Raw genomic sequence first — 27,960 nt, 5'->3', positions numbered from 1 at the left:
CAATCCTGTATGATATGTACCAAGGCACTATAGGATGGAATGAATAAGGCCTCAGTGTATGCGTGTTTTCAATATACTCTTCACAAATTCTGTTTAGGTCAGAAGGCATATGCATCCCTTGAAAAGGAATCCAGAAAACAGTCTTCTGTTTGAGGTTTATTATCTTTATTTTTAGCTAAGCCAGTTCAAAATTTAAGTTGCAAAGATGACTGTAACATGATACATATTTAAAAGCAGATCTGTCACAACTAAGAAAAATGTTTGTCGTTTCATGATCTGTTTTTGTTTCAACTCTGTTTTTCTAACAGAATATATATATTTAGAGAGATGCAATGCAGCAGAAAACTCCTGAGGACATTTCCTGTGTGAGACTGAGTAACAATGACATTGGTGCCTGCAGAGCATGGACAATGTGGCAGCATCTTACGTGAGTGAAAGAGAGATAAAAGGAACATGTGGCCCACTTACTCCAGAATACAGGTTTTGTGCTTGGTTCTCACAGTGCTGGCGATTCTGGGTTTTGTTCATAACTTTTATCAGATAGAGGTGAGTTATTCAACTCTCAAAGACTGGGCAGTGGGAGTGAACTTTTTATTTCCCCTATTTTTCTACTGTTATGTTATATAAGTAGTTTGTAGTCTAATAACTGTATATACATGGTTCTTTTCTTCCTCTTCTGTACCTTTAATGCTATGAAAGTCTGTGATTTCACTTGTGTGGGTTATCCTTCCACCAACTCAGATCACAGTTATTTCACACTTTGTGTTCATACTTGCGAGTGGCCAAACTGACTAAGCTCTTGCTATTTTGGCTGTTTCTTATGTGACTGACATACTGCTGCTTCTGGGACTATGCTTAAAGCCTTGCTGGCTAGGTAAAATCTGCCAGAAAGTAGTGCCACTTCCGTGCTCCATTTAAATGGCAAAATAGAATGTATGAACTTAAAAAAAGCATACTAATAAAGTTACATACACATACATACATACATATACAGTGAACCCTAGTTATACGCTGGGGTTTGGCTCCAAGATCCCCGGTGAATAACAAAATCCGTGGATGCTCAAGTCCCATTAAGTACAATGACATAGCCAAATGGTGTCCCTTATAATAAATGGAAAATCAAGGTTTGATATTTGAAATTTATACTTTTTAAAAAATATTTTCAAACCGTGGATGCTTGAATCCGTGTATAAAAAATCTGTGCATAAGAAGGGCTGACTGTATCTTATTGTGCCTTGAAAAACTCTACTAAACTCTAAACTGAATCTTCACCTATTTTTCCTTGTCATCATTTTTATTCCAATACCTTTTCTTTTGCAAAGGGAATGTCTCTTTAAAATGTCGGTGGGCATTTTCACACTTGCTTCTTGTCCCACCATAGAAATATGCCACCATTATGCTATGAGGATTAGTGTTACCTTTTTACACTACAGTTTTGCTCTAGTGATTATAGCTATTATTTGAAGTTCACATTTCTTGCATTAGTAGCCTTTCAGAATGCCGACCCAGAACTTCCTTATTACCTCCTCTGGATATTTCCTTCTCCTTCATCCATATTTTTGGAGGAGGTAATAGGGAAGTACTAGGTGGACACCTCAAAGGGCTACCAGTGCAAGAAATGTGAAGTGCAAATGCAAATGATTACTATAGTGCTTTATAGACAGAAAACAAATGATTTTGGGGTTTTTTAAAATGCATTAAAGGTATGCAAAATATTACCATAACCATATATTAATATTACCACATGTTTACCTCCCCCCCATTTTTAGAGTGCAGGCTGTTGCTGAAGGACTATGTGAGCTCCTGCTGCACGTGAGATCATTTGGGTGGTGTGCACCAGGATGCTGAATCCTCAGCAAGCTAGAGTTACCACAGTTTTTTGGCTTATAATGGTATCTAGATAGGATGAAAATCTTATTAGACCGGAAAATGTATGGTTTCTGTTGAAAACTACCAATTTGATAGATGCTTTCCATTAATGTACAGAGTACCAATACAAAGCAAGGTAAAAAGATAGCTACTTTTTACATAGCTGGCAAGATAAACTTGTAAATTCTGCCCTTAGTGTCATTAGCCCTCAATAATTATCCCAGGAAGTAAAAAAGGTGGAAACCTTTTCCAGACTTCCAGCCCCTCTGTTGGCATCAAAATGCTTGAGAGGTTGTCAAATTCTTTGTCAGTTCTAAATGAATGTTTTTGCTGTTCTAGTCAACAGATTTTCGGCAAGAAAATGTTTTGAGCTCTCTCTGGTGTAGTGATAGTCTCTTGATAAAAAGAAAGATGATAGATCTCCAGTGTTCTGCTCAGTTCTGCTCACATATGTACCCTACCCAGACTACAGTTAGAACCAATTACAATATTTTAAAACATCAAAAATCCATTGTAAAACAATTAAGTAAACTATCAGATTAAAACAGTTCTAAATTAAAAACAGTTTTAAACCATGTAAATACTATACAGCACTCCCCCCATTTACACACACATACACACAAACCCTTCTGCAGCTACCAGTTAATAGTCAAAAGTCTGTTTAAATAGGCCACTTTCCAGATGAACCTTTCTTGGGAAGGAATTCCACAGCCTAGGAGCAGCCACCAAGAAGGTACTTTCCTATGTCCTCATTACATGGAAACATTATTTACATTTTTGGACTTGCATTTATTAGTTCTGCTTTTACATGCACAGTTCATGTGTTCTTACCAATTTCATATAAAATCTTTGGTAGTAATCTTTAATATTTCTCCTTCATTAATATGCATATAACTTTGTTCAGTAGTTTTACTGATTTATCTAATTGTGATAAACATGTATATTAATAAAAGGGAGGAAATTATTTAATAGCTAGTAGATGTGTGTGTCTGTAAATGCACAGGGGAGCAGCTCTGTTATGTTTGCTACAGAAAAAAATAAAATAATCTTGTAGTACCTTAAAGACTAACAGTTCTAATTTGGCATAAGCCTCATGCGTTCTGTCCCACTTCATCAGACAAAATTTGTTGGAGTCCATGAAAGCTTATACCAAATAAAACATTTTAGTTTTTAAGACACAACAAGACTTTGCTTCTCAGTATATAGATTGAATCTCTCTTATCCAGAATTCCAAAATACAAAACGCTACAAAATCCAAAACTTTTTTCATGGGTGACTGAGAGAGTGACACCTTTGCTTTCTGATGGTTCAATGTACACAATATTTGTTTCATTCATCAAATTATTAAAAATAATATGTACAAAATTACCTTCAGGCTATGTGTATAAGGAACGTACAAAACATAAATGAATTTCACATTTAGACTTGGGTCCTTTCTCCAGGATATCTCATTATGTATATGCTAATATTCCAAAATCCATAAACCCTCAAAATCCAGGACCTCTCTCTTCTTCCCATCAAATACCCTGAGAGGGTAGTGGGACAGAGAGAAGAACCTCTCCAGATGGTCTCAGTACTTTGGTGGGCTTGTACAGGGAGACATGGTCCTTCAAATACCTTGGACCCAAGCCATAGTTGTGGTTTGTCAGTGTGGTTAAAAATGAAGCTACGTTTAATAAGCTTATTTCAAGGAATATTCTTCTTTTATAGAATACCACAGGTTTAAAGTGGTTGGTGGAAGATGACTACCAGCAACCTTTATCACAGCTGATTAAAATACCCAGAAAGTTGTATTGTGGCTATGAACAGCAAGTTTTGTCCAGAAGAGAACGAGAGGAAGAAGAGGCCTTATTTGCTGCTATACAGTGGCCTGGACCAAATGACAAAATCCCTTTTGTGAAGAGTACAGACCCTTCCCATAGCTACTTTGTAATACTGAACACTCATAAGCACTTCAAGGTTGGGGATAAGTTAGAGGTACTGGTTCACATGCGGGATTATGAAGGGGAGTCAAAGCAGTATGGTGGAGACTTTCTTCAAACAAGAATCCATTCTGCTCATCTGAAAGCTGGAGCTATTGGAAGAGTTTTAGATTACCGGAATGGAACATACAGACTTTTTTTCACTTTACTTTGGCCAGGAGAGGTCACGGTGTCAGTGTCTTTGGTCCACCCCAGTGAAGGGATCCAAGTCCTGCAACGTTTGCGAGAGGAAAAACCAGACAGGACCTACTTTAAAAGCCTGTTCAAATCAGGGAGGATTTCAGAAGCTACTGAGTGCAATGTATGTTTACCTGGAGACATGCCAGTCTGCAACTTTACAGATCCCTACACTGGTGAGCCATGGTTTTGCTACAAGCCAAGAAAACTTTCCTGTGCCACCAGAATCAACCATTACAAAGGGGGATATCAAAAGGGCCTTTTGACTTCTGAAGAGAGTCGGCTTTTCCAAAGGTGAGTATTCTCTTAGACCCACATGTTTGCTCTCTATTGTCTTCTGGCTTGTGTAATTTTAAATGAGATACCCTATTCCATTTAAGGGAGCCAGCATTGTTTAGTGGTTTGTGTGTTGGATCAGGACACAGAGGATTTGACCAGGGTTTGAATTCCCTCTCAGCCATGGAAGCCCACTGGGTGACCTTGTTTTTATATATTTTATATTTTTGTTGTGGTGCAGAAATTAAGTCAACCAAATTAAACTGACAGCAAATCAAGACCCAGCAAATGCAAATGAAAACCACCCAGGGTCAGGGGTTTTCCCAGAAGGCAATGGATCACTAATTAAATAGATACAAATCCTCCTTTCATATCCTCCCACCCTGAGGCCTTGCCATTCAACTACAGAGCAACACACGGATTTACATGTTAGTCACTGCCTCTCAACCAAAGGTCACATGGTATACAGTTGTCCCTCTGTTTTCATGAGGATCCGTTCTGGACCCCCTCCCCACGAAAATGGGAAATCGCCGATATTCAAGCCCTATTGGCTTGAATGGTGGCACGTCCTATTTTGCCATCCGTGAACGTGCGAGGGATGCAGATTCTAAGTCCGCAAAAATGGAGGGGCAACTGTATATTCTCCATTTACTTCTATGCGAGCATTCTCTGAAGATGCCTGCTACAAATGCTGGCAAAACATCAGGAATAAACTCTTCCAGAACAGGTTACATAGCTCGAAAAACCCACAAAAAACTATAAACTGACAGTTGTTTGTTGCAGTTTGTTGCAGATGTTTGGGGAAGTTGTGTTTGGAGTATATGAGAGGAGGGAATAAGTAGAGAACTAGCATAGTGTAGTGGTTTCAGTGTTGGACTAGACTCTGGGAGACCAGGATTCCAATCCCTCCTCAGCCATTGAAACCCATTGAGTGACCTTTGGCAAGACATACTCTCAGCCTCAGAGGAGGGCAAAGGAAAACTCCTTCTGAACAAATTCTGCAAAGAAAACACTATGATAGGTACACCTTAAAGTTAGTGTAAGTCAGAAACATCTTGAAAACACACAACAACAACAATTCCATTAAAATTGTTTGTATTGCTGGTGAAAGTTCCTGCATTGAAGCTTTTATTAAAGGTTGAAATTCTTCATGGAAATGGCTACCAAATAGAGTTGCCATAGTCTAGTTCTATAAATCAGAGCAGCCTATTTGTATAAAGCAAATTGTTGCATTACTTATCTGTCTAGTAGATTCTATTACAATGCTTTGATCTTTGAATTATTAATGTAGTAAACCCAGGTCTGAAAAAGCTGGTGTAATATAATGAATAGAGCTGAACATGGAATAGGAAGATATGAATTCAGATGCTCTGATTGTGAAGCTTGCTTGGGACCTTTGGCCAATCTTTGCTTCCAAGCAGAACCTACCTATTGTTATTGTGGGGATAATTGGAGAGAGGAAAACCATATAAAGCAGCATGCACATTGCTGGCAATTACATGATTGGTCTTATTTTGAATGGGAAACTTCATCTTAAGATAGAATTGGTTCCCCTAAATATCTTCTGTAGAATGAATACAACAGCGCTGCATTAAGGACTAATTCCCTTTCTTCCAATTGCAGCGGAACGGAAGTACCAAATGATGGAAGGATGCCAACCAATTCAATATATGTTCATACTTGACAAGTGAGAGTTTGGTCATTAGCTTTGGTAGAGAAACTGACAAAATGATTAAGAGATTATTCAAAACAGAAATAGACAGTTCCAGTCAATTAGGTTCAATTTTATTATGTTCTTGTATAAACAAAGATCCTGTCAAATGATCTTCTGAATCTCACTTAAATATGCACATAAGCCTTTTGGCTAATATTGAACACTTTAGACTGGCAAATTGACAGCATAACAGCATTTTATTTCTGACATAGACATTTTTTGCATGCTTCTCTTCCAAGTTTTGATCATTTCTGTTACTTTTTGATTTATAATTAATTTATGATATTTTTATTCTTATTGTTACCATCTTTTTGCATTGGGGACCTTTGTCATGGGTAAATCATTTGATCTTAATCTCTGGCAAATGTGTTAATGTTTGTAACCCTTAAAAATGTTTTAATAAAGCATGGTCCAAAACACACTACAGAAATAATTCAGTTTGAGACTGCTTTAACTGCCCTAGTTCAATTCTAGGGAATCTGGGAAGTGTAGTTTTGTGAGACATTTAGCCTACTTTGTCAGAGAGGCGTGGTGTCACAGTAAACTACAATTCCCAGGATTCCCTAGCACAGAGCCAGAGCAGTTAAAAAAAGTTTTTAAAAAATAAACATAAGAAGCTCAAACATAACCATTCACTTACACCCACATCAGTTTTCAGCAAGTGACTGGGCATGCTGGGGCTGAAGAAACTAAACCATGCTTCAGTCTAGCTGTAAGTACAGCTGTTACCATCAAGCTGTTGGTTTGCTCTGCTTCCAGACTTTTCTGATATAAAGTCCTCTCAGACTTCTAGCCTCCCAAAGCCAGAGCATGCATGCTATGCTCTGGTACTTTGACTTAAAACAAACAGAACAAAAAAGTGGCACCTCCTTGTTTATCTTCTCTCCCCCCTCATCTCTTTCTCTCTCTCCCTCAAACACTCACAGACACCTACTTCCATAACAGGGGAACTGTCAAAATCCTGTGCTGCTGGTCTGCTCCCATTACTTCTGCTGCCTACTGGTTATTCTTGCCTTTGGTATCATCACTTTACTAGTTCATACACACAGATCTTATACGCCTCCTCCAACTGTTCTGTCTCCATCTGTCCCACTTTGGTCCACCTAGCTTTGCTGCTTGTGCAATACACTATTTTCTTCTGGAACTAGTTGGGAGGAGGTACAGGACTGGAACTTCCAATAAGTCACTGAATCATTGGCCTATTACAGACTGCCAAAATAAAGCTGCTTCGGGTCTCTTTGGAGGTATGCTATTTAAATGATGCATGCATCCGAAGAATCTGGAAGCTGCACCAAAGCTGCACTCCAGTGCTTAGGAATGGAGTGTGGCTTTGGCGCGACCTCCGGACTCTTAGGACCCATGCATCATTTAAATAGCATACCTCCAAAGAGACCCGAAGCAGCTTTATTTTGGCAGTCTGTAACAGGCCATTGATTGGAATAGTGGCTATACATTTTACTCCATAGCTCAGCTCCTATAAGACTTAGAGACTTGCTTTCCCCTTTTTTAAAAAACACACAAGAAGTTGGAATCAGTGCCAGCTAGTAGTAGAGATGGGCAGTGGGGAAAGGCTTAGATTCCAGTTAAAATCCAGACAACTGGATAATCTGACAATCCTAGTACCAGGATATCAAAAGTGAATGTATTAATCTGTGCAATTTAATCATGATGTTTCTAATTTAACTGAAAAGTCTAAGAGAGGGCACTTCAATGCTAACGTCTAGCTCCCATTTCTCAAGGACTACTGGAGTTTTACTGAAATGCTGTTGTTGTTGTTGTTGTTGTGTACTTTCAAGATGTTTGTGACTTATAAAGACCCTAAGGTGAACTATCACAGGGTTTTCTGGAGTTGAGAGTATGTGACTCACCCAAGGTCACCCAGTGGCTTTTCATGTCTAAGTGGGAAATCAAACCCTGGTCTCCAGGGTCGCATTCCAAGACTCAAACCACTACACTACTGTAATTAATTTTTCTTTTTGATTATAAACGTTCCTCAGCATCCTGTTGAGTATAGCTATTTCCTTGTTTTGATTAGTTCAAGCATTTACAAGACAGTTTGTTATTTTTTACAAATCCATTTAGGACTGGAAAATGGCTGACAGGAAGGCAGAATTTAACCTGCTACAGTCTGGACAATGACCCATGAATGCATCTGTTCAACAACTTGTGTGCATGGACAAGAACTACTGTAATAATCAATGCAGAGAAATAGAAGGTGATAACAAAAAAGGAAGAACAAGAGATCTCTTCCACAAGATCAGAGAAATCAAAGGGAAAATTAAACCAAGACTGGGGGACTCTATGTTCCCCAGGGAAACACATTACATCACCAAGTAGAAATAAAAAAGATGGTGGAAACAATACACTGAAGAACTGCATAAAAGAGATGAAAAGGATGACAAATTCCTTTGAAGAAGAAAAGTGAAATGAAAGCTGCATTCAGGGCACTCAAGAGAAATAAATCACCAGGAACAGATAACATACCAATAGAGCTGCTTCAAGCTATGGAAACAGAATCTACTGTAGTTCTAATTATAATCTGTCAACAAATATGGAAAAAAAAGAACAACCCACAGGCTTGAAATTCTCAATATACATTTCAATCCTCAAGAAAGGGGACATGAGGAATTGCAGTAACCACGGGACCATTGCATTAATTTCCCATGCAAGCAAAGTGATGGTCATGATATTACAGTTAAGACTTTTAGCATATATTGAAAGAGAAATGCCAGATGTCCAAGCTGGGTTCAGGAAAGGAAGAGGCACTGGGATCATATTGCAAACATATGTTAGCTAATGGAGCAGACCAAAGAATTTGATAAGAAAACCAGCCTGTGCTTTGTGGATTAAAGCAAAGTCTTTGATTATATAGATCATGAAAAACTGTAGATCACTCTTAAATAAATGAGTGTGCCACAACATTTGGTTGTCCTAATGCATTCTTGTATTCAGGACAAAAGACAGTATACGGAGAGACAGACAGTATACGGAGAAACAGAACAGTTTCCAATTGGCAAAAAAGCCAGGCTGAACATATCATATGTAGATTTGGAGGAAGAAGTCCAGAATATCTGAGGAAGGAACATCAACAATTTAAGATATGTAGATGACATCCTATTACTAGCAGAAAATAGCAAAGATTGAATGATTAAGGAAGAAAGTGCAAGGGCAGATTTACAGTTGAACATTAAGAAAACAAAAATATGATTTGTATAACCTTAAAGTATATGATGAACACATTGAAATAGTTAAAGATTTTCCATACCTTAGCTCAGTCAATAAGCAGAATGGAGACTTCAGTCAAGAAATCAAAGGAAGGCTAGGGGTGTGTCCACATTACAGAATTAAAACAGTTTGATATCACAACTACCATGACTCTGTCTTACAGAACTGTGAGATTTGTAGTTTGGTGAGGCACCAATACTGTGACAGAGCAGGCTGAACACCTGACCAAACTACAAATCACAGGATTCTGTAGGATGCAGACATGGTCATTAAAGTAGTGTCAAACTGCTTTAATTTTGCAGTGTAGATACATCCTAGGACCAAGAGGCAGTGTGGGGTAGTGATTTCTGCTCAGCCTTGGAAACCCACTGGGTGGGTGACCTTGGGCAACTCTCATCCTCAGAGAATGGCAGTGTCAAAGGCAACCCCCACAGAAGAAACCTGCCAAGAAAACCTCATGATAGGTTCACCTTAGGGTCGCCATAAGTCAGAAATGAATTGAAGGGACATAACAACAACAACCTGAAGGAACTGGCCAAGATCCTGAAATGTCAACAAATGCTAAAGTTAGGATTGTCCATGCCATCATATTTTCCATTTCTATCTATTATTGTGAAAACTGGACAGTGAAGAAATCTGATAGGAAGAAAATGTGGTGCTGGAGAAGAGTTCTACAGATATTTTGGATTACTAACAAGACAAATAAATGGTCCTAGAGTAAATCAATCCCAGACTCTCCCTCGAAGCCAAGATAACTAAACTGAGACTATCATACTTCGGCCATATTATGTGAAGACATGTGTCACTAGAAAAGACAATTGTGTTTGGCAAGGTAGAAGGCATTAGGAAGACCACATTCCCAATGGATAGACTCTATCAAGGAAGCCATGGCCCTGTGTCTGCAAGACCTGGTAATAGGGTGACTTGGAGGTCTCTCATTCATAGGGTCACCATAAGTTAAAGTTGACTTAATGGTAATTAACAACACCAAGTCCTGACTATTGTCACCTACCCATCATCTAAAAGGAGCTTCTTACTGGAGTCTATTGGAACTTATCTTACAATAGAAATAGGAACTTCTAAGAGATATATTAATCAGAACTACAGCTGGAGGGAAGAATTAAACCTATCTTCTCTGTTTGCCATAGTTCCAAACTAGGCAGGGCTTGTAAACAAAATCCAGCCCCTTTAAATGCATTTCAACATATTGCCTGTCTCTGTATTTCCACAAGCCTCAATCTGAGGTATGGGGAGTAGAGATGGTTATGAAGGAGAAGCTAGAAAGGGAAAAGATGTCTGGTCACTTCTTTGGAATCCATAACCCACTTGGTTTGTATTTTGATATATATCTACAATCAAAAGAGGGTTTAATAATGTTAACAAAACTAGATGTGTCCATATATTGTTTGGCTCTGCATATGTGATACAAAATTATATATGATACAAAAGATAGGAATCGCAAATTGAATGTTTTTACATTTGGTTGTGTGTTTCTTTTTTTTTCTTTAGTGGTGTGAATATCAAAGTGCCAATATCCTCTAGTGGCCCTGATACTGTGATCGTAAGGCCCTCGGGGTATACAGGTAAAGGAATTTGTTTCAAATCACTTAGGCAGGGGTAAGCAATTGCCTTAGGGCTGGGAGCCACTTTTCAGGTTTGTGAGAAGTTTGTGGCTCACACCTTTTGTTTTTGTTTTCTGGTGTGGGTTTAAAAAAAAACACAAAAATGAGCTACCTTTATGTGAAACAGATTTACAGTTAGTTGAAAATTTAAGTATGTATTATTAAAGTTGACCAAAGTTGACCATTAAGTCAACTTTGACATACATACATACCATTTAAAAATTTCCCCCACTCATACTTGCTTAATGATTGCTAAATTTATATATATGTACAAATGAAATGCATGCATGCATGCATGCATGTATGTATGTATGAAGCTTAACTATAGTGTACTCATTTTAATTTGAAAACTGTCTTGCAATTTTGGGGGAAAATTTGGAGATACAAATAAAGTTAATGATAATAATTATCTGTATATGATGCCTACTATGATATTCGTAAATTATATTGGGTTCAAAATTACAACGTTGACAGTTGTCTTAACTATGAACTGACTACATTTAGATATTTTCCCCATTTACTTATAGCAGATTTAAAGATTTGCTTCAGAATTTTGGTAGGAAACTATGATGCCAGTATTTTCAAAAATTAAATTGGTGGCAGTGGTGGGGAAATGCAGTCCTATGAAGCCCACAGCTGCTCTTTACTCACACCTGTACTAAGGCCAGGTTCACATTGCTCATTTAATAGCTCAGAATACCAAATGAATACAATAAGTGCAACTGTCAAGACACAGCTTCATTAGTGTACTGAGATATTAATAATCAGCTGACATGGGTAGTGTTATCACTGCATAATAATAATAATACAAAACTTATGTAAAGCATAACTTGGCAACTGTAAACCTTACCGACAAAAAGAGCATAATACTGTACATTCTGTTTTTGTAATCCTTTCAACAGTTCAGTATTCTAAGTCTGTATTATACTACACACATTGCAAATGGGGGTTGAGGAGCTTGAAATAACAGTAGTTTCCTAGACCACATTTGCAACAACTGGCTGCTCCTGCACTGCAGAATTAATGTAGTTTGACACCACTTTAACTGCCATGGCTGAGTGCTATAGAATTCTGGGATTTGCAGTTTTGTGAGATATTTAATATTCTCTGTCAGAGAGCACTGGTGCCACAATAACCTATAGATCCTAGTTAAAGCAGTGTCAGATTGCACTAATCCGGCAGTGTGGCAGCACCCTGTGTTAAACTAGCACCAGGGGGGAGGCGGGGGGGGGGGGACAAAAATCACAATAATCAGAACCTGATAATTAACACAAATAAGTAATAACTTGGCTGATCATATGAACTGGCACAAATTTTATGTCAAATCTGTTGTTCCATGGCTTCTGTGTTGCAATTCAACACATTCATTAGCAAATAGGTAACAGTAGCAAGTACATTTCTATAATAATAATAATAATAATAATAATAATAATAATAATAATATTTATTTCTATACCGCCCGGTGGCAAAGCCAATCTGGGCGGTGAACAACATAAAAATTTACAGAATAAAATATACATAAATATTTATACTCCCTTCCCCCCCTTAAAAAAATATTAAACACTTAAATTATTAAAATGGGACTATAACAATGTATAATTATACTATCCAAAACTAAACCCCAAAACCCTCAGTAATCCTCACCATCGGGGGATGGGGCCACGAGAGGAATAAGGGAAATCGGGGAGCCCGGGAGCCTGGGCCGGGAAAAAAATTAATCTGGAAAGGCCTGCCGGAAGAGATCCGTCTTGACCGCTTTTTAAAAGCTGTCTAAAGATGTTAACTGACGGATCTCAACCGGCAGGTCATTCCAGAGCTTAGGGGCGACAACAGAGAATGCCCTCTGAGAGGTAGCCGCAAGTCTAGATTTTGAAGGCTGGAGCAAATTCCTCCCAGAGGAGCGGAGTGCGCGGGGAGGATTGTATGGGAGGAGGCAGTCTCTAAGGTAGCTTGGACCCAAGCCATTTAGGGCTTTAAATACTGCTTATCAGTGCATTTAAGCACTCCCTAAGCGGTTTACAAATTGCCCCCAACAATCTCTAGGTACTCATTTTAGCGACCTCGGAAAGATGCAAGCCTGAGTCAAGCTTGAGTCCTTTTGCTGGTATTGCACTCGCAGCCTTATGGTTTTGAGTGAGCGGCTGCAGTACAGTGGCCCCTTGTTATACGCAATTAACCCCTGTGCCACCAAGGCTCCTATCACTGTGCCACCACAGGGCTTTGTTATTTAATAAATTCTGAGATTATATTCAGCCTTATTTAAGGAACAAACTGACTAGAATTTAGCACTTTTGTTTGGTTGAAAAGGACTATTGAATTTCCCTGCTACTTCAGGATTTTGTAAAGGTCAGAAGATACTGCTGTCGTTGGACAGAGGAAACGTACGTTGCTTGTCAGCAGTGATCAGCATAGCCAATAGTTGCCAATAGTTGATAACCCTAGAATATTGGTTGCAGGATGCATCCAGGGAAGAGGGAGATCACTTACCTTGCTGACCAAATATTGGACACAATGTAGCAGAGAGTTAAATATACTTAAGATTCTGAGAAAAAGTTTGTGAAAAAGTATATAGCCTTCATTAATTCAAAGCAATTGTCTCAAAAATGTCCAATAGGTTCTGTGTTTTGTGAAACAAAATGACATAGAAGGTAAGTGAACTCTTTTTTGCTTGTGCTCAGATAATAAAACAATTACACTCAAGTTGTTTGGGATGTGTTTGGAAGGATCTAGCCTATAAAAGTTTCAAAAACTTTGTGAGTTTGGTCTTCACTGTATGGTTGTGTATAAATATGTCACATCATAATTAAAAGATGTTTCTGAGAATCTCAGAGAAGCAGTTCTTTCTGCTCATCAGTCTAAAAATGGTTTCAAATCAATTTCTGAGAATTTGGGGCTCAATAAATCAACTGTCAGAGTGTGTAAAAAAACTGACGGTTCAAAACTACAGACACTCTAGCCAGTAATGGTAATTCTACTGAAATCTCCAAGAACCAAACTATCTAGGAAATTACCAAGAGCCCCAAAGTAACATCTAAGGATCTGCAGGTTCATCTTGACTTGGCTAATTGAGTGTGCCAGACACCCCCCCCCCCCACGTAAAACAAAAAGTGTGTATGCTCGAGCCCTATTACAAGTAATGGGGCTCATGCTTGCGGCACTATATGAGTGTTCATGACTAACCAGGAAAAGATTGAACAAATGGGACGATAGCTGAGGGGAAACCATTCTTTTCTAAAAAAAACACAACACCATCTCCCACACTGCTACCTTTATATAGTTGTTGTTGTTAACTTCATTAATACCCCCTTTCCCCCAAAACAGGAATTCAGTGGCATACATCTAATTTGGTTTTCAGGAGTTATACAACAATATCTGAGGCTGAGTTAAGTCATATACTCTAATTTGCAATACGTTCCTTTGTATTTGTAATGGATAATTCAGAGTTGTTTCTTTCAGAGACGGACAATCTAAAAAAATCTCAAAGCCCTGATGTATTCCCTTCTGGACATTATTATCAGGATGAATGGCAACCAAGAACCCAGTGGATTCACCATTTTAACAAATCATCAGATGTTACTGAATGTTTACAGGATAAACTCATCCACCTGTTCGGAGATTCTACAATCAGGCAGTGGTTTGAATATCTGACAGCATTTGTTCCAGGTTATTACTTTTGTCTCACTTTTGCTTGTAAAACCATTAGTACATATTTTTTAAATGTAGCACTTGTGGGACTTTATTCATCACTTTCTGACTGATGTTTGTTTGGCTGACATCTCTATTTCTCAAATGCCAAATCAGTTCCTCTAATCTCCCAGTAATATTTCACTCTATGGGCTCCCTGAGAATTGCTTCGTCATTTTTTTCAAGCTTTTGCCCCCAAACAATAGTGGTTCCTGGTACATACATTAGTGCGGGTAGATACTACAAAAGAAAGGAAGGAACTGAAGAAGGAGCAAATGTACAGTTAATATTATATGTGTAAACATGCACATTTATATCAAGCTGGTGGGGCTTAATGGTTTTCTAATGGTTTCTGGTGCAGATGTTCTTTTTAAAAAAAACAACATATTGAAAGATTAGGGATCTCACTCCTACTCTTGGCTTTCTAGATAGACATTCCAAACCCACCCCCCACACACATATTGAGGTAGGAGTGAAGAGAGCCAGTGTGATGTACTAGTTTGAGCACTGTACTGCAACTTTGGAGACTAGGGTTTCAATTCCTACTCAGCCATGGAAACCCACTGGGACAAGTCACACACTCTGTCTTGGAGGTAGACAAAGGCAGAATCCCCTCTTAACAAATCTTGCCAGGCAAACTCTATGATAGGCTTGCCATAAGTCAGAAGCGACTTGAAGGCATACATCAGCAACAACAAGAAAGACAAAGAGAATGTGAGGATAATCCCAGTGCAACAACAAAGAATTTATGGGCAGGTATTGGAAGCCCATGTTAGCTTTTAAGGAAGAAAAGGTGGAGGCATTGAGCAACAAGATGAATTAATTTTCTTAACTGCAGACAGTCAGTTGGTGCAGCAGAGGAAAGAGTGCTACAGTATAAGGTGCAACCTCACGACTGATATAATTAATGAGAATTTTAGTCTGATTCAAGGGAAATAATAGTATGGGATGGAGTTCTGAAACTCTATAGGTTTTTTTTTAAAGTCATGATTTTGGTAGTAGATTAAATATGGGGAGCAAAGAAAACCTAATTGAGGATCACCAAATTGGATAACCTGTTCATATGGTTCAGTTGAAAGAAAATATCTGTCCTACAGCAAAGGAGGCTTCCCTTATTTGTAGGACTGCATGCCTCAAATATCATTTTGAGATAGTGTTTCAGTACTTAGAAGTGTTAAAGCTGCTACTTTTACTTGTGTCTTACAGGGGACTTGTCAGAGGGTTAATATGAATATATATGCAGGTGGGGCTTAAAGGCATCAGGTCTGATCTTGGAACCTAAGCAGGGTCAGCCCTGATTAGTATTTATACGGGAGAACACAAATGAATACCAGGTCCTGTAGGCTAAGAACACTCTATAAAGTTCATGAGGTCACCATAACTTGACGGGCAACTTGAAGGCACGCACACACACACACGCGCGCACACACACACACACACACACACACAGAGGTATATCTCAGTTAACAAAGTAGATATGCTCTTGAATGTTATTTTTTTAACATACAATTTGGTACCACAGGCAGAAGTAACATGGAAGAAATAAGGATAGGTTCCTAGACTTTAAAATATAATAATAATAGTTCAACACAATTCTTCAAAACTAGCAATTTGTATTTAACTGATGTTGTGTATTTTTAATCTGTTGTTCCTTGCCTTGATCCACAAGGCGAAGAAATAAATATTATTGTTTGCAGTAAATGAAACAGCCAGATCAAATAAAACAAACAGCACACATTTTGAACCTTCTAGAAACCACTAGAGTGCTTCTTCCAAAATCAGTTCAGGGATGATTTCTTCTTTCACCGTCCTCCACTTTTCTTATGATTTCCATTTGGGGAACCACTTCTATGCTTTTTAAAACATGCTGGAGGAAGGGAACTTGTGTAGCAGGTTGTCTTATTTCCCCTTTTAATCTCTGTTTCACTGTTGCCACATGTGCAATAAAGGATTCTGGATGCAGCTGCTGTTTACCTTGCCTTTTATAGTGTAGAACACATATGTGCTGTAGGATTGGCTGGAAGTGAATCTTATTCTTTCCCAGCACAACTTTTATTGCATTGTTTGCTGCAGACACACTGCTGCAACTTGATAATGAGACTGTATGTTTCTCCAGCTCTCCTGTGCCATTCTCCTACTTTCAATGATGCTAAAAAAGTACAGTTTGACAGAGGATAAGGAAAAATAAGAGGAGCTTGGATAGGAGTAAAAAAGACTTCTTAGAAAGGATCTTCTTTGTCAGAAACTTTGGTAAAAGATATGCAGTGTGGAATAGTAGTTTGAGCGTTGGACTTTGAATCTGGAGACCAACTCAGCCATGGAAATCCACCTTGGGCAAGTCACATACTCTCAGGAACGCAAGGCAAACCTCCTTTGAACAAATTTTGCCAAGAAAACCCTGCAATATATTTGCCTTAGGGTTGCCATCAGACATAAATGACTTGAAGGCACACAACAACAACAACAACATGCTGGTATACAGATTTCTAACAGTTACAAGTGGTGACAAGTTGCCTTCAGTGACATAGTAATTCTTTTTATTTTTCAGATCTCATGGAATTAAATCTCGGCAGCGCTAGGAAGATTGGTCCTTTCATGGCTGTTGACCCAAAGCACAACATCCTGCTAAAATTCCGTTGCCATGGCCCTCCTATACGTTTTTTCACAGTTTTTAGCAGTGAGCTGCACTACATTGCCAATGAACTCAATCGTATTGTTGGAGGGAAGAATACTGTGATAGCCATAACTATCTGGTCTCACTTTAGCACTTTTCCTGTAGAAGTGTATATCAGGAGACTGAGAAATATTCGCAGATCAGTTATCCGACTGTTGGACCGGAGTCCCAAAACTCAGATAGTTATCAAAACAGCCAATGTTCAGGAACTTGGGCCAGAGGTGAGCCTTTTCAACAGTGACTGGTATTCTGCTCAGCTTGACACAATCATGAGAAAAATGTTCTCAGGAATTGGAGTGAATTTTGTGGATGCTTGGGAGATGTCACTAGCACATTATTTGCCACACAAACTACATCCAGATGATGTCATTGTCAAAAATCAAGTAGATGCTTTCTTGTCTTTTATATGCCCACCCGAAACATCCTATAGCTTTTTAAGAGGAATACATAATCAAATGTCAAGTCTTTTTCTGTAGTTCAGTGTCAAATACATCTTCTGGAGTTGCTGTTTTATCATGAGTTACTACTGATTTTTGATGCCCACAACCTGCATCTAATCTGCACAATTTGTAGCACAACATATGTGTTCATATTTCCAGTGTTTGGGGATCAGATTTTAAAATTACCATGTGCACAGACAGATACCACTTTGCAGCACAGTTCAGTGTGTAGGTAGACATGGTTCCACTTGCCACAGTCATCATGAGGGAAGTAGCTGTCATCAGAGAAAAGGGGAGTTCTGATTGTTCTTGAGGGTTGTTTCTCAGATCACAGGGCCTGAGTAGTCTTGCTGTCAGGGCACCTTGGCTTACAGTACTACGACTGACTGAAAACAGAAGCTATTATGTATTTAATCCTAAATAAACATGCCAACTTGTTTGGTCCTATGGAGGCCTGGTTAGATAAAACTAGTTTGTGTGTGTTAAATTCTCACAGCTTCACCCACTGGATTTTCCTTGCAGCAACCATTTGAAGTTCTACTCCAGGGGAGTGGTACTAGAAAACAAAAAGAAAGGAAAAACTTTGCCACTATTCTGCATGCAGAAGATCTTCCAATGGAGTATTTTCAGATGGCCAGAGGCTTACGGTGCCTTGTGCAAATATTCACCCTCCTTTTACTTTTCCACATTGTATTACAACCTGGATTTAATTATCCATGTTTCTATAAAGCTGAGCTTTGTGGAGTGTCCAAGTGATGGTTTTTTCTTTTTTCCAGTCTCAGATGTGGGTCTCTCCCGCTTTTTCTGAGTTCTCATTGGACCTTTTTGGTGCTTCTCTGACTAAATACTCTGCTTTTCCAGTAATTGAGTTTTCATGGATGGTATTCCCTAGGCAGAATTATAATTGATCTGTAGTCTTTTGATTTTGTAGAAATGGATTTAACAGAGCTCTAGGGCATGTTCATAGGAACATATTTTTATACCCCAGGCCTGGCTGGAAATTCCACACTTTTCTTCTGGACTTGTTTTTGATAGCTTTTTGCTCTTCACAGTGCTAGAGAACATTTCTCTAGATATGTTTTCCAATATAGTCTAGAGTCAGACCTTCCAGAAACAGGTATTTCTCATATCAAATCTTGTAGGACTGAAATTACATGCGAATGGATTTTATTCAACTATTTATTTGACTTCTGGAAGCAGTCAGTTGTGCCAGAGCTTATTCAAGTGTGTCAGAAGAGATGATGATGATGATGATGATGATGATGATGATAATAATAATAATAATAATAATTTTTATTTGTAAACCGCTTTTCCGTCTGATCAAAGCGGTTCACAGTACCATACAGTACAATACAAAACAGTACAATAATCAAGCAATACAATATATCAACAGTTAGATCAGCAATATTACACAGTTCAATAAAAGTCTCATAGCAAATACAAATCAATTTAAAAACAATCGGTTGTGGTTGGATATCCGGATCTTAATTAGGGTATTCTATCTCTAAAGAGAATCAGGGGGGTATGCTATCTGAAAAAGATGAATATCTAGGCAACCAGCAAGCATCAGTTTGATCTTGTTTACTTAACTTTTGTGCCAAATAAAAATATTTGTACTTTTCCAGTCTTCTATCTCTTGTGTACATTAAGGGATTAACAAATATATTTCAATTCCAGGTTGTAGCATTAAAAATATGGAAAGGTCAAAGGAAGTGGCAGTGGATATTTCTGCAAGGTGTTTCTGGCCAATAGGAAGAAAACAGAGAGCATTCAATAGCTGGTTGTGATCAGTTTGTATTACTTTTTACATATATGAAATAGACAAAAGTAGGAATTTGGTTCCTGGGAATCTACTAAGAAGTGTATTTTTTTAAGATGGTTCGTCTGAGAGATGGGACAATTTCAGGCATAACAGATTAAAAGAGGAACATGCCAAAGCAACAATCTACTATAAACTTTCAGGAACATGTAATAGTCTAAGGACAAATCCACTGAGAACACAGAAGGGATTCCAATCCACTGAACTGTTTATTATTTATTTGTTTTAGAAGTTTATTGTGTATACAGTTAGGCTCAGAACATCTTACTGTTGATGCATATGTAAACCAAATTTTGGATTTTGTTTCCTCCTGACCTTGATATTTCCATTTATTTAAGGATATTTGCAGTGACATTGGTGATTAAAGTACTTCTCTATCTACAATGTGTACGTTTTCTGGCATTTTTGTAAGCAAACTTTTTAAAATCATAAATATATTATTTCCTCTTTCTTTAGAGGGATGTGAATTTATAGCTGGGCAGTGTAGGGTGGGTTGGCAATCTTCTGGCCTGTGAGGTTAGTCTGGCCCCATCTACACTTCCAGGTAAAGAATCAGTTATTGGAAATAACAGCAGTGACTCCCTGTTGCATCTTTCACACTCCTGATCGAGAGGCAGTGATGTACTAAACCAGCACTTCACTTAAGACATACTGGCAGGAGCCATCTGAGTTCCATGGTTGTGGCTTAGCAGGCTTTTGCAAGCACTATCTTGGTGGAAGTCGGCTTTGCTCTTCCTTCCCAGTTGAGGAGGAGTAAAGTTAGATCCTGGCTAAAGAAGCTTCAAGTTGTACTTTGACACCAGGGAGCATGGTCAAAGAGCTGACATTGTCTGTATAAATACAAGTCTCATGTTGGAAGAAAGGATGTTTATTAAATTAATACTAAATAAAAGATCTGGAACTTCACCCCACAAAAGGTCCCCACTTGAAGTTTAAAGAAATGCCAGTGGCTGTGACTAGATAACGTACAGGAAGAATTGGACTACTGGATTTCTTGTGATAGCGTGTCTGTTTTCTTAAAATTCATGACTATATGACATTCAAATATTTACAGTTTGCATCAGCCCCACACCACTGTTTCTTTACATTGTACAGTGCGCCTGCGCCATACGCGGCTTTCAGCTTACACTGAAACCCACACGCCAGGCCACACCGCGGGCACAAACCCCATTGTCTTCAATGGAGCTCCAGCATACGCAGTATTTCCCTTATGCGGGGGGGGGGGGGGGGGGCGCGGTGGAATGGATCCCAGTGTAAGGGAAGGGCACACTGTAGTTATTAATGTCGTGTTCATGAAGGTTTTGAGGTTAGTGTTAGGAGCACAGCATTGGAATACTTTATGGCTAGGTTTCCATGACATTTTAAATGAGTTTTTTAGCTGCAAGAAATTATAAATTACTATAGAGTTTAGAGTCTTAGTGCGGGCCCTCAGGCGACTTAAGTTAAACAGGCTACCATCAGTACGGTAGTGTATATAAATGCTGTCTTCTTCTTTGAGATCTGCCGTAGCCCTTTGGAGCATCATGCTGAAGAAGATTGTAAATAAAGTTGGAGCAAGAACACAACCTTGTTTTACACCATTAGTTATTATAAAGGGCTCCGAGAGAGCATCGCCATATGTGATTTGACCTTGCTGGCCTTCATGTAGCAGGATGATCATCTGGAGGAATTTGGGGGGGGGGGGGCATCCTAGTCGTTCCAGGATCTGCCACAGACCTTTTCTACTCACAGTGTCGAAGGCTTTGGTGAGGTCGACAAATGTTACATAGAGTCCTTTGTTCTGCTCTCTACATTTCTCTTGCGGTTGTCTGAGGGCAAATACCATGTCTGTAGTGCTCCTATTAGTTCTGAAGCCACATTGGCTTTCGGGGAGAAGTTCTTCTGCAGTGGCAAGAACTAATCTGTTTAGCAGTATCCTTGCGAGGATTTTTCCAGCAATGGAGAGCAGTGTTATACCTCGGTAGTTTGAGCAATCCGATTTTGCTCCTTTTTTCTTGTATAGGGTGATGATGACTGCATCTCGGAGATCTGATGGCAGTTCGCCTTTTTCCCAGCAACTCACAAGGAGTTCGTGGAATTTAGCATGTAGTGCATGACCTCCATGTTTCCAAGCTTCAGGTGGAATTCCATCAATCCCGGCAGACTTGTCGTTTTTCATCTGCTGTATGGCCTTGTAGCACAGTGGTTAAATGCTTGTACTGCAGCCACTCACTCAAAACCATAAAGTTGCGAGTTCAATCCTAGCCAGGGCTCAAGCTCGCATCCTTCTGAGGTTGCTAAAATGAGTATCCAGCTTGTTGGGGCAATTAGCTTACAGTTGTAAACCACTTAGAGACTGCTTAGTTCAGTATGAAGTGGTATATAAATGAAGCTGCTATTGCTATTGCTATTGCTTTGCTACACTATCCCTAGTGCCTTTTCCTTTCCTGAACCCTGATTGTGATTTCTCTCTCAAATTCTGTCAGGGGTGCTTTGATTGTCAGTTCCTGCATGGCAGGGGGGTTGGACAGGATGACCTTTGTGGTCTTTTCCAACTCTATGATTTTACGGTTCTATGTATGATTGGAGTTTGTCCTAAAGAATCTTCAGCATAATTTTGCGTTGCTATACAAGTAAAACCCACCAAATTCAGTCCCAATTAAAAAAAGTTTCACCTTCTTTGGAGGTAGAAACCTCAAAAGTGTTAATTCCCAATCCATTAGTTCACTTTTCTTTAGCACTCCCCTGTTGTGACTAAAATGTGGTATCATCAAATCTAGTGGAAGTGACTGTTATCCATAGAAATCAATAGAAAAACCCAGGCTTTTCATGTAGTTGGAGTGGAACATTAGCCCTAATGTGTGTAGCTCCTTCCACTTCCCCCAAACAACCAGCAAGCAAGAGAATTTGGGTATTGATTCTTTTTTACTGTTTGAGAAGAAAAGAATTTTATTCATGCAGATTCCAAAACAAGGGTAGTTCATTATCTCCATATTGCAGGTTGGTGAAGGCTGTGACTAAGGACCTTACCACACGGGGGCTTTTTGAGCGTCAGTTCGCATTGGCCAATGCATATTCACAGGCTTACAATCTAAATAGACACCTATATACATACATACATACATATATATATATATACACACACACATACATATATATAAAAACTCTCATACAGACAAATGTGTGTGTACACATAAAAAAGGCATCACACTTTTGGCTGTACCACTGTGTGTGTGTGTGTGTGTGTGTGTGTGTGTGTGTGTGTGTGTGTGTGTGTATATGTATTTATGTGTGTGCATATATATATATATATATATACATATATATACACATACACACACACATATACAGATGGTGCATACCCCTTTCGTAAGTGGCTAAAGGCAGCAAATCTCACGATATACTTATTCTTCACCCCCGGAAGTTAAAAATGTTGCGCCCCGTTCAGAGCCCCACAGAGCATGCGCAAAGCTGCCGATGCGCATTGGCGAACACACATTGTATTGGGCTGGTGTGGTGATCCAATCTGCACTGGCCTCGCTTTGCGTGAATACGCATTGGACAATGCGCAAGACCTCGATCTGGAAGGCCGCCCAGGTGTGGATGAACGATGCGATATGACGCGAAAACGAATCGGCAAAGCGTATTCAGAGAGCGCGAGTGTGGATGAACGATGCGATATGATGCGAATACGAATCGGCCAATGCGAACTGACGCTCAAAAAGCTCCCGTGTGGTAAGGTCCTAAGAGAGGGTCACTTATGTTAACACTCTGTGGGTCAAGTTCTGAGCTGATTATAAAAACACTTCAGTGTAGTCCAGAGGTATTTGACCCCTATTGCAGTCTGAGATCCAAAAGACTGTCTCACAACTCTGCATTATTATCCATCATTTTTATCTGCTCACTGCCAGTTGGGCTGACAATCTAAAATGCAGCAATACATCAGTAGGGTTCACAGCTATGTGCCTGTTGGAGCTTTGAAGGCTGGGCTGAGTGAGAGTAGCTTATTTTATTATTCTAATTAAAATATGTACCAAACATACAATGGCTAGTGGAGTGTACAAAGGAATTGCGGGGGGGGGGGGGGTCATTTATAGATTACAGCAAAGCATTTGACTCCATAGATCATGAAAAGCTATGGATGGCTCTTAAGGTCATGGGAATGCCATTATTATTATTATTATTATTATTATTAACCTTTATTTATGAAGCGCTGTAAATTTACACAGCGCTGTACATGCAATCTTTTTAGTTAGACGGTTCCCTGCCCTCGGGCTTACAATCTAAAAAGACATGACACAGAAGGAGAAGAGAGTGGTGGAGGGAAAGGGTAAGAGGTCCAGCAGTTCCTCTCTACCTCCAAGGCCTGGACCAAGGCAGATGGACTGGAGGGAGGGCTTGGGTTCTTAATGGATGGTTAATCATTTTCCAGGGAAAATACATACTCTCAAGTAGGATAGTGCATATACAGTACATAGCAATACAGGAATTGCTGATAGAATACACCTGATAGAAATCTGTACTTAGGACAAGAGGCTACTGTTAGAACAGAATTCAGAGAAACTAGGGCCCCATACAGACAGGCCAAAATAAAGCTGCTTTCGGTCCCTTTGGAGGTATACTGTTTACATGATGCATGCATCCTAAGAGTCCAGAAGCTGCGCCAAAGTTGTGCTCCAATCCTTAGGACCAGATCATGGCTTTGGTGCGGCTTCTGGTCTCTTAGGATGCATGCATCATTTAAACAGCATACCTCCAAAGTGACCCCAAGCAGCTTTATTTTGGCCTGTCTGTATGGGGCCTATAGTTCCCTTGCGGAGGGCAATAAAGAGAGGAAGACCACACACCAGATGGCTAGATTCTATTAAGGAAGTCACATACATAGAATCACAGAGTTGGAAGGGACCACAAGGGCGAGTCTAACTCCTTGCCATGTAGGAAATCACAATCAAACCATCCCCAACAGATGGCCATCCAGCCTCTGTTTAAAGACCTCCAAGGAAGGAGACCCCACCACACTCTGAGGGAGTTTGTTCCACTGTCAAACAGCTCTTACTGTCAGAAAGCTCCTAATATTGAGGTGGAATCTCTGTTACTGGAGTTTGCATCCATCGTTCTGTATTCTAGTCTCTGGAGCAGCAGAAAACAAGCTTGCCCCAACATCTATGTGACACCCCTTCAAATACTTAAGTCTAGAAGACTTAAGCAGAGCAGTGGATGATAGGTGAGGTTGGAGATGTCTTATCCACCGAGTCGCCATGAGTCGGAGCTGACTCATGGGCAATTAACAACGAAAACCTATATCATGCCCTCTACTCAGAAGTCTCATTCTTTGCTACATGTATGCAACTACTTTTAGTCCGCATGTTAAATCTCTCATAAAGCACTGAGTTGAAATTTTTTTTGTGTAGCTAGTATTCTAAAGGCACAAGCAGGTGTAACTGCTTTTAGCAGTATTTTTTTTTAAATGGCTGCTGCTGTTTGACAAAGCGCACACAGTTTGAAATCCCAAATATTCTTGCATATGTGTCAAATAAGGGATTTCTACAGCAGCTACATATGTGAAAAATGGATTGTGTGCTTAATTTTGCATTTACTACCACCCCTTTTTTGATTACAGGGTAGCTACATCTGTAATTAATTGCTGGTATTTATTCAGCAGGTTTCATGATTGTACCCCTATGAATACAGTTTGAATGCTAGCTCAAATATTTACAGATTGGGCTTCAAAAATAAAATTTTACAGGTTCTCCCACCATTTGGAAACCCAATCATGGATAGAAGAATGCATTGAATTTCTTAGCTAAAGCTGGATACAAGGTTTGACTTTGATTAAATCATCTGAGTAGCAGCATACAAACTCAACAGTTAGGTTGTGTTCTTTTGTTCCCATATTTGATTGTATACAAAATACGTTCTAAAATTACAGTAAAAACATAAACTTAAAAAAAAAAAAGAAGTCACAGGGCGGTGCACAACAAAACTAATCTGACAAATTCAAAACACTAAATAATGATGATAATAATAACAATTATTTTAAAATGCTAAATACATATTAAACAAGTTAAAAATGGCAGACCAAAATAAAATAGTTTAAAATCACAAAGACATTTACTTAAGATGTACAGATAGACCTCCAAAAGCTTTGGTGAACACTTTTTTTTAACTTAGTGCTTGAAAGACACCAATATTGGTGCCAATTAAGCCTCCACTGGGGAGATGTTCCAAAATAGATGCCACAACAAGACTGTCTTTCACATCTTCTCACATGGTATTACCCTGACAGATGAGGGCCCTTCCAGCAGATCTTAAGATTTAGGAAGATATATACAGTCCTCCCTCCATTCTCAAGGTCTTCGGTCTTGCGTCCCTTGCTTATGTGCGAGGGACAAACTGAGGGAGAATGAATGGGGCACGTGGCCATAGCATGCACCTGTGCACCCACACCTATTTTCAAGCCAATGGGGCTTGAATATAGGCGAAACTCAATTTTCACAATGGGGTCCGGAACGGATCCCCTGCGAAAAAAGAGGGGCGACTGTATAGCAATAGGAATAGCAATATATATGGAAACTGAAGCCCTTTAATTCAAATGTGAGCAATGATTGGGGGTCAGGGATTGCATTGGCTCCCCAAGAGACTTCCTGCTGCACCCCTGCAAAACAAAACAAAATAATGTTTACCCCCCCTCCCAAATGCCACCAATCCCTACTAGGTAGTGTGAATGGCATTTATGTCCCCAGGTCCTTTTAGGCCCAGGAGAAACCTTTTAGACTTCTAAGTTCACTTCATGTTCTCTAAAAAGTCCCCCCCGCCAGTCCTAAAATATCTGGGTGGTGGTGGTAAATATGGTAAAATTGCCCCCATACCTCCTACAGGGCATTTGAGAGCTAAAGGGTTTTTGTTTGGGGGGAGGGGGAATTAACCACCAGAGCCCTAGTTACTCTTTGCCCACTCCTGTTTTAACTATTCATATTACAAACCAGTAAGGATGTGGCTGAGTGTTTTGGAATTCCTGTTTATAATCCACATGCTTTACAACAATGTTAATGGCACCACCATCCCACTACCATACACACACACTTCAAAGTGAAATTTGGCACTCATGTGCACTGAGTTATGTGGAGACTGGATGTATTTTTAAATGTTCTAAAACCAAAACAACATTAAATGTTGCATATGAAGGAAGACTCACATTACAGCCGTGACTCTTGCCTTTGGTAATGATGTTTGCTTTCTTTCCAATCCCCTCACTGATGGCCTATGTAAAACAGCAGGAATTTATTTATTTACAAGTGGTACCTTCAGCGAAATCTTCCAGATACCCCATATCATCCTTGCCCTACCTTTTTCCAGCAGTCAGTATTCTGTGGTCCCTAAACATATTCAATCTCCATTGCCTGAGCATAATTAAGACTCAGCTACAACATGGATATTAAGGAACCAAGTACACTGCTACCTCGGGTTACGAAATTAATTCGTTCCGCTATTCCTTTCGTAAGCCGAAAATTTCGTAACCCGAAACGCTTTTTCCATTGAAAATAACTAATGCGTTCTATGACCTCAGACTGAACCTGCAAGTGAAAACAAAGGTACAATAGAGGCCTATTAAGCTAAGTACCCTACAATACAATGTAATACAAAGTTGCCTGAGGCACTAAAGAGCTTAACAATGACTGGCAGGTCCATTCTAAAGTTTCTAAAGGATAAAGAAAAAAAGAAAAAAAATGTTTTTGACTTATCTTTTGCTGGTCTTGGCATCTGGTCCTGGCATCTCAGAGTGAGGCAGGAGGAGGAGGAGAGGGGCAGCCAAAAAAGCCAAATTTAAACCAATTCAACCCAATTCAACCAATTCAGCCAATTTAGCCAATTCAACCAATTCAGCCAATTTAGCCAATTTAGCCAATTCAACCAATTCAGCCAATTTAGCCAATGCAACCAATTTAACAAAGTTAACCAGTTTAACAACAATTTTTTTTTAAAAAATTTGGTGTTTTTTTTAAGGGTCACCTTTTTTTTAAGGGTCACCTTTTCCCTTCTTGGATGACGGTTCTCCCTCTCTAGTGAAGAACTGGTCCAAGGATGTCTGCTTTTGCCGGGCCTTAAGCACGTTCTTAAAATGGCTAAGGCAGACATTATCAAAATGGGCAATGGCATGGCTGGTGAGCACCTTCTCAGGGTGGTGCTTCTCAACATATGAAGACACATTGTGGAATTGCCGCAAAATGTCTTTAATTTCTGCTGTTGGCAAAAATGCCCCCGCAGCCTCCTCCTGCTGGCCCCTGTCGAAATGGAGCACGTCCTCATCCACGGCCGAGTGTTGCATGGCCGCCAAGGCCTTCAGGTCCTCTGTTGTCAGGTCCTCGCTGTGCTCCTCGATGAGTTCCTCCACGTCCTCGTTGTCCACGTCGAGTCCCAGGGACCTTGCGATGGAGACGATCTCAGCAACCTCTTCTTCTTCACCTGGCTCAGCACCCTCGGTCTGTGACCCTTCCAAGG

General features: G+C 39.5%; 1 protein-coding gene across 2 annotated transcripts; it reads left to right on the top strand.

The window, feature by feature from the left end:
* The first annotated feature begins 324 nt into the window (after positions 1 to 324).
* On the top strand, positions 325 to 19,866 carry NXPE3 (neurexophilin and PC-esterase domain family member 3). Of its 2 annotated transcripts, none has more exons than XM_089512362.1 (5): positions 325 to 427; positions 3,580 to 4,322; positions 10,753 to 10,826; positions 14,322 to 14,528; positions 17,098 to 19,866. In XM_089512362.1, exons 1-5 carry the CDS (start codon positions 404 to 406, stop codon positions 17,697 to 17,699), a joined length of 1,650 nt encoding a protein of 549 aa, XP_089368488.1. In that variant the 5' UTR covers positions 325 to 403; the 3' UTR covers positions 17,700 to 19,866. The 2 variants fall into 2 exon arrangements, with proteins under 2 accessions (XP_089368488.1, XP_089368486.1); XM_089512360.1 differs by having other exon boundaries at positions 337 to 546.
* Positions 19,867 to 27,960: the final 8,094 nt, after the last annotated feature.

Source organism: Sceloporus occidentalis, unplaced genomic scaffold (assembly GCF_023333645.1).
Source record: "Sceloporus occidentalis isolate IW3139 unplaced genomic scaffold, rSceOcc1.0.p SCAF_2, whole genome shotgun sequence".
Lineage (NCBI taxonomy): Eukaryota > Metazoa > Chordata > Lepidosauria > Squamata > Phrynosomatidae > Sceloporus > Sceloporus occidentalis.
Note: the sequence above shows the minus strand (reverse complement) of the source record. Positions and strands in the feature narration are given on the sequence as shown.

Excerpts from the sequence above, each read along its gene's own strand:
- NXPE3 (XM_089512360.1), top strand. The coding sequence starts at position 454 with ATGTGGCCCACTTACTCCAGAATACAGGTTTTGTGCTTGGTTCTCACA. Across the intron at positions 547-3,579 it reads ATAACTTTTATCAGATAGAG|AATACCACAGGTTTAAAGTG; the intron begins GTGAGTTATTCA and ends CTTCTTTTATAG. Across the intron at positions 14,529-17,097 it reads TCTGACAGCATTTGTTCCAG|ATCTCATGGAATTAAATCTC; the intron begins GTTATTACTTTT and ends TTTATTTTTCAG.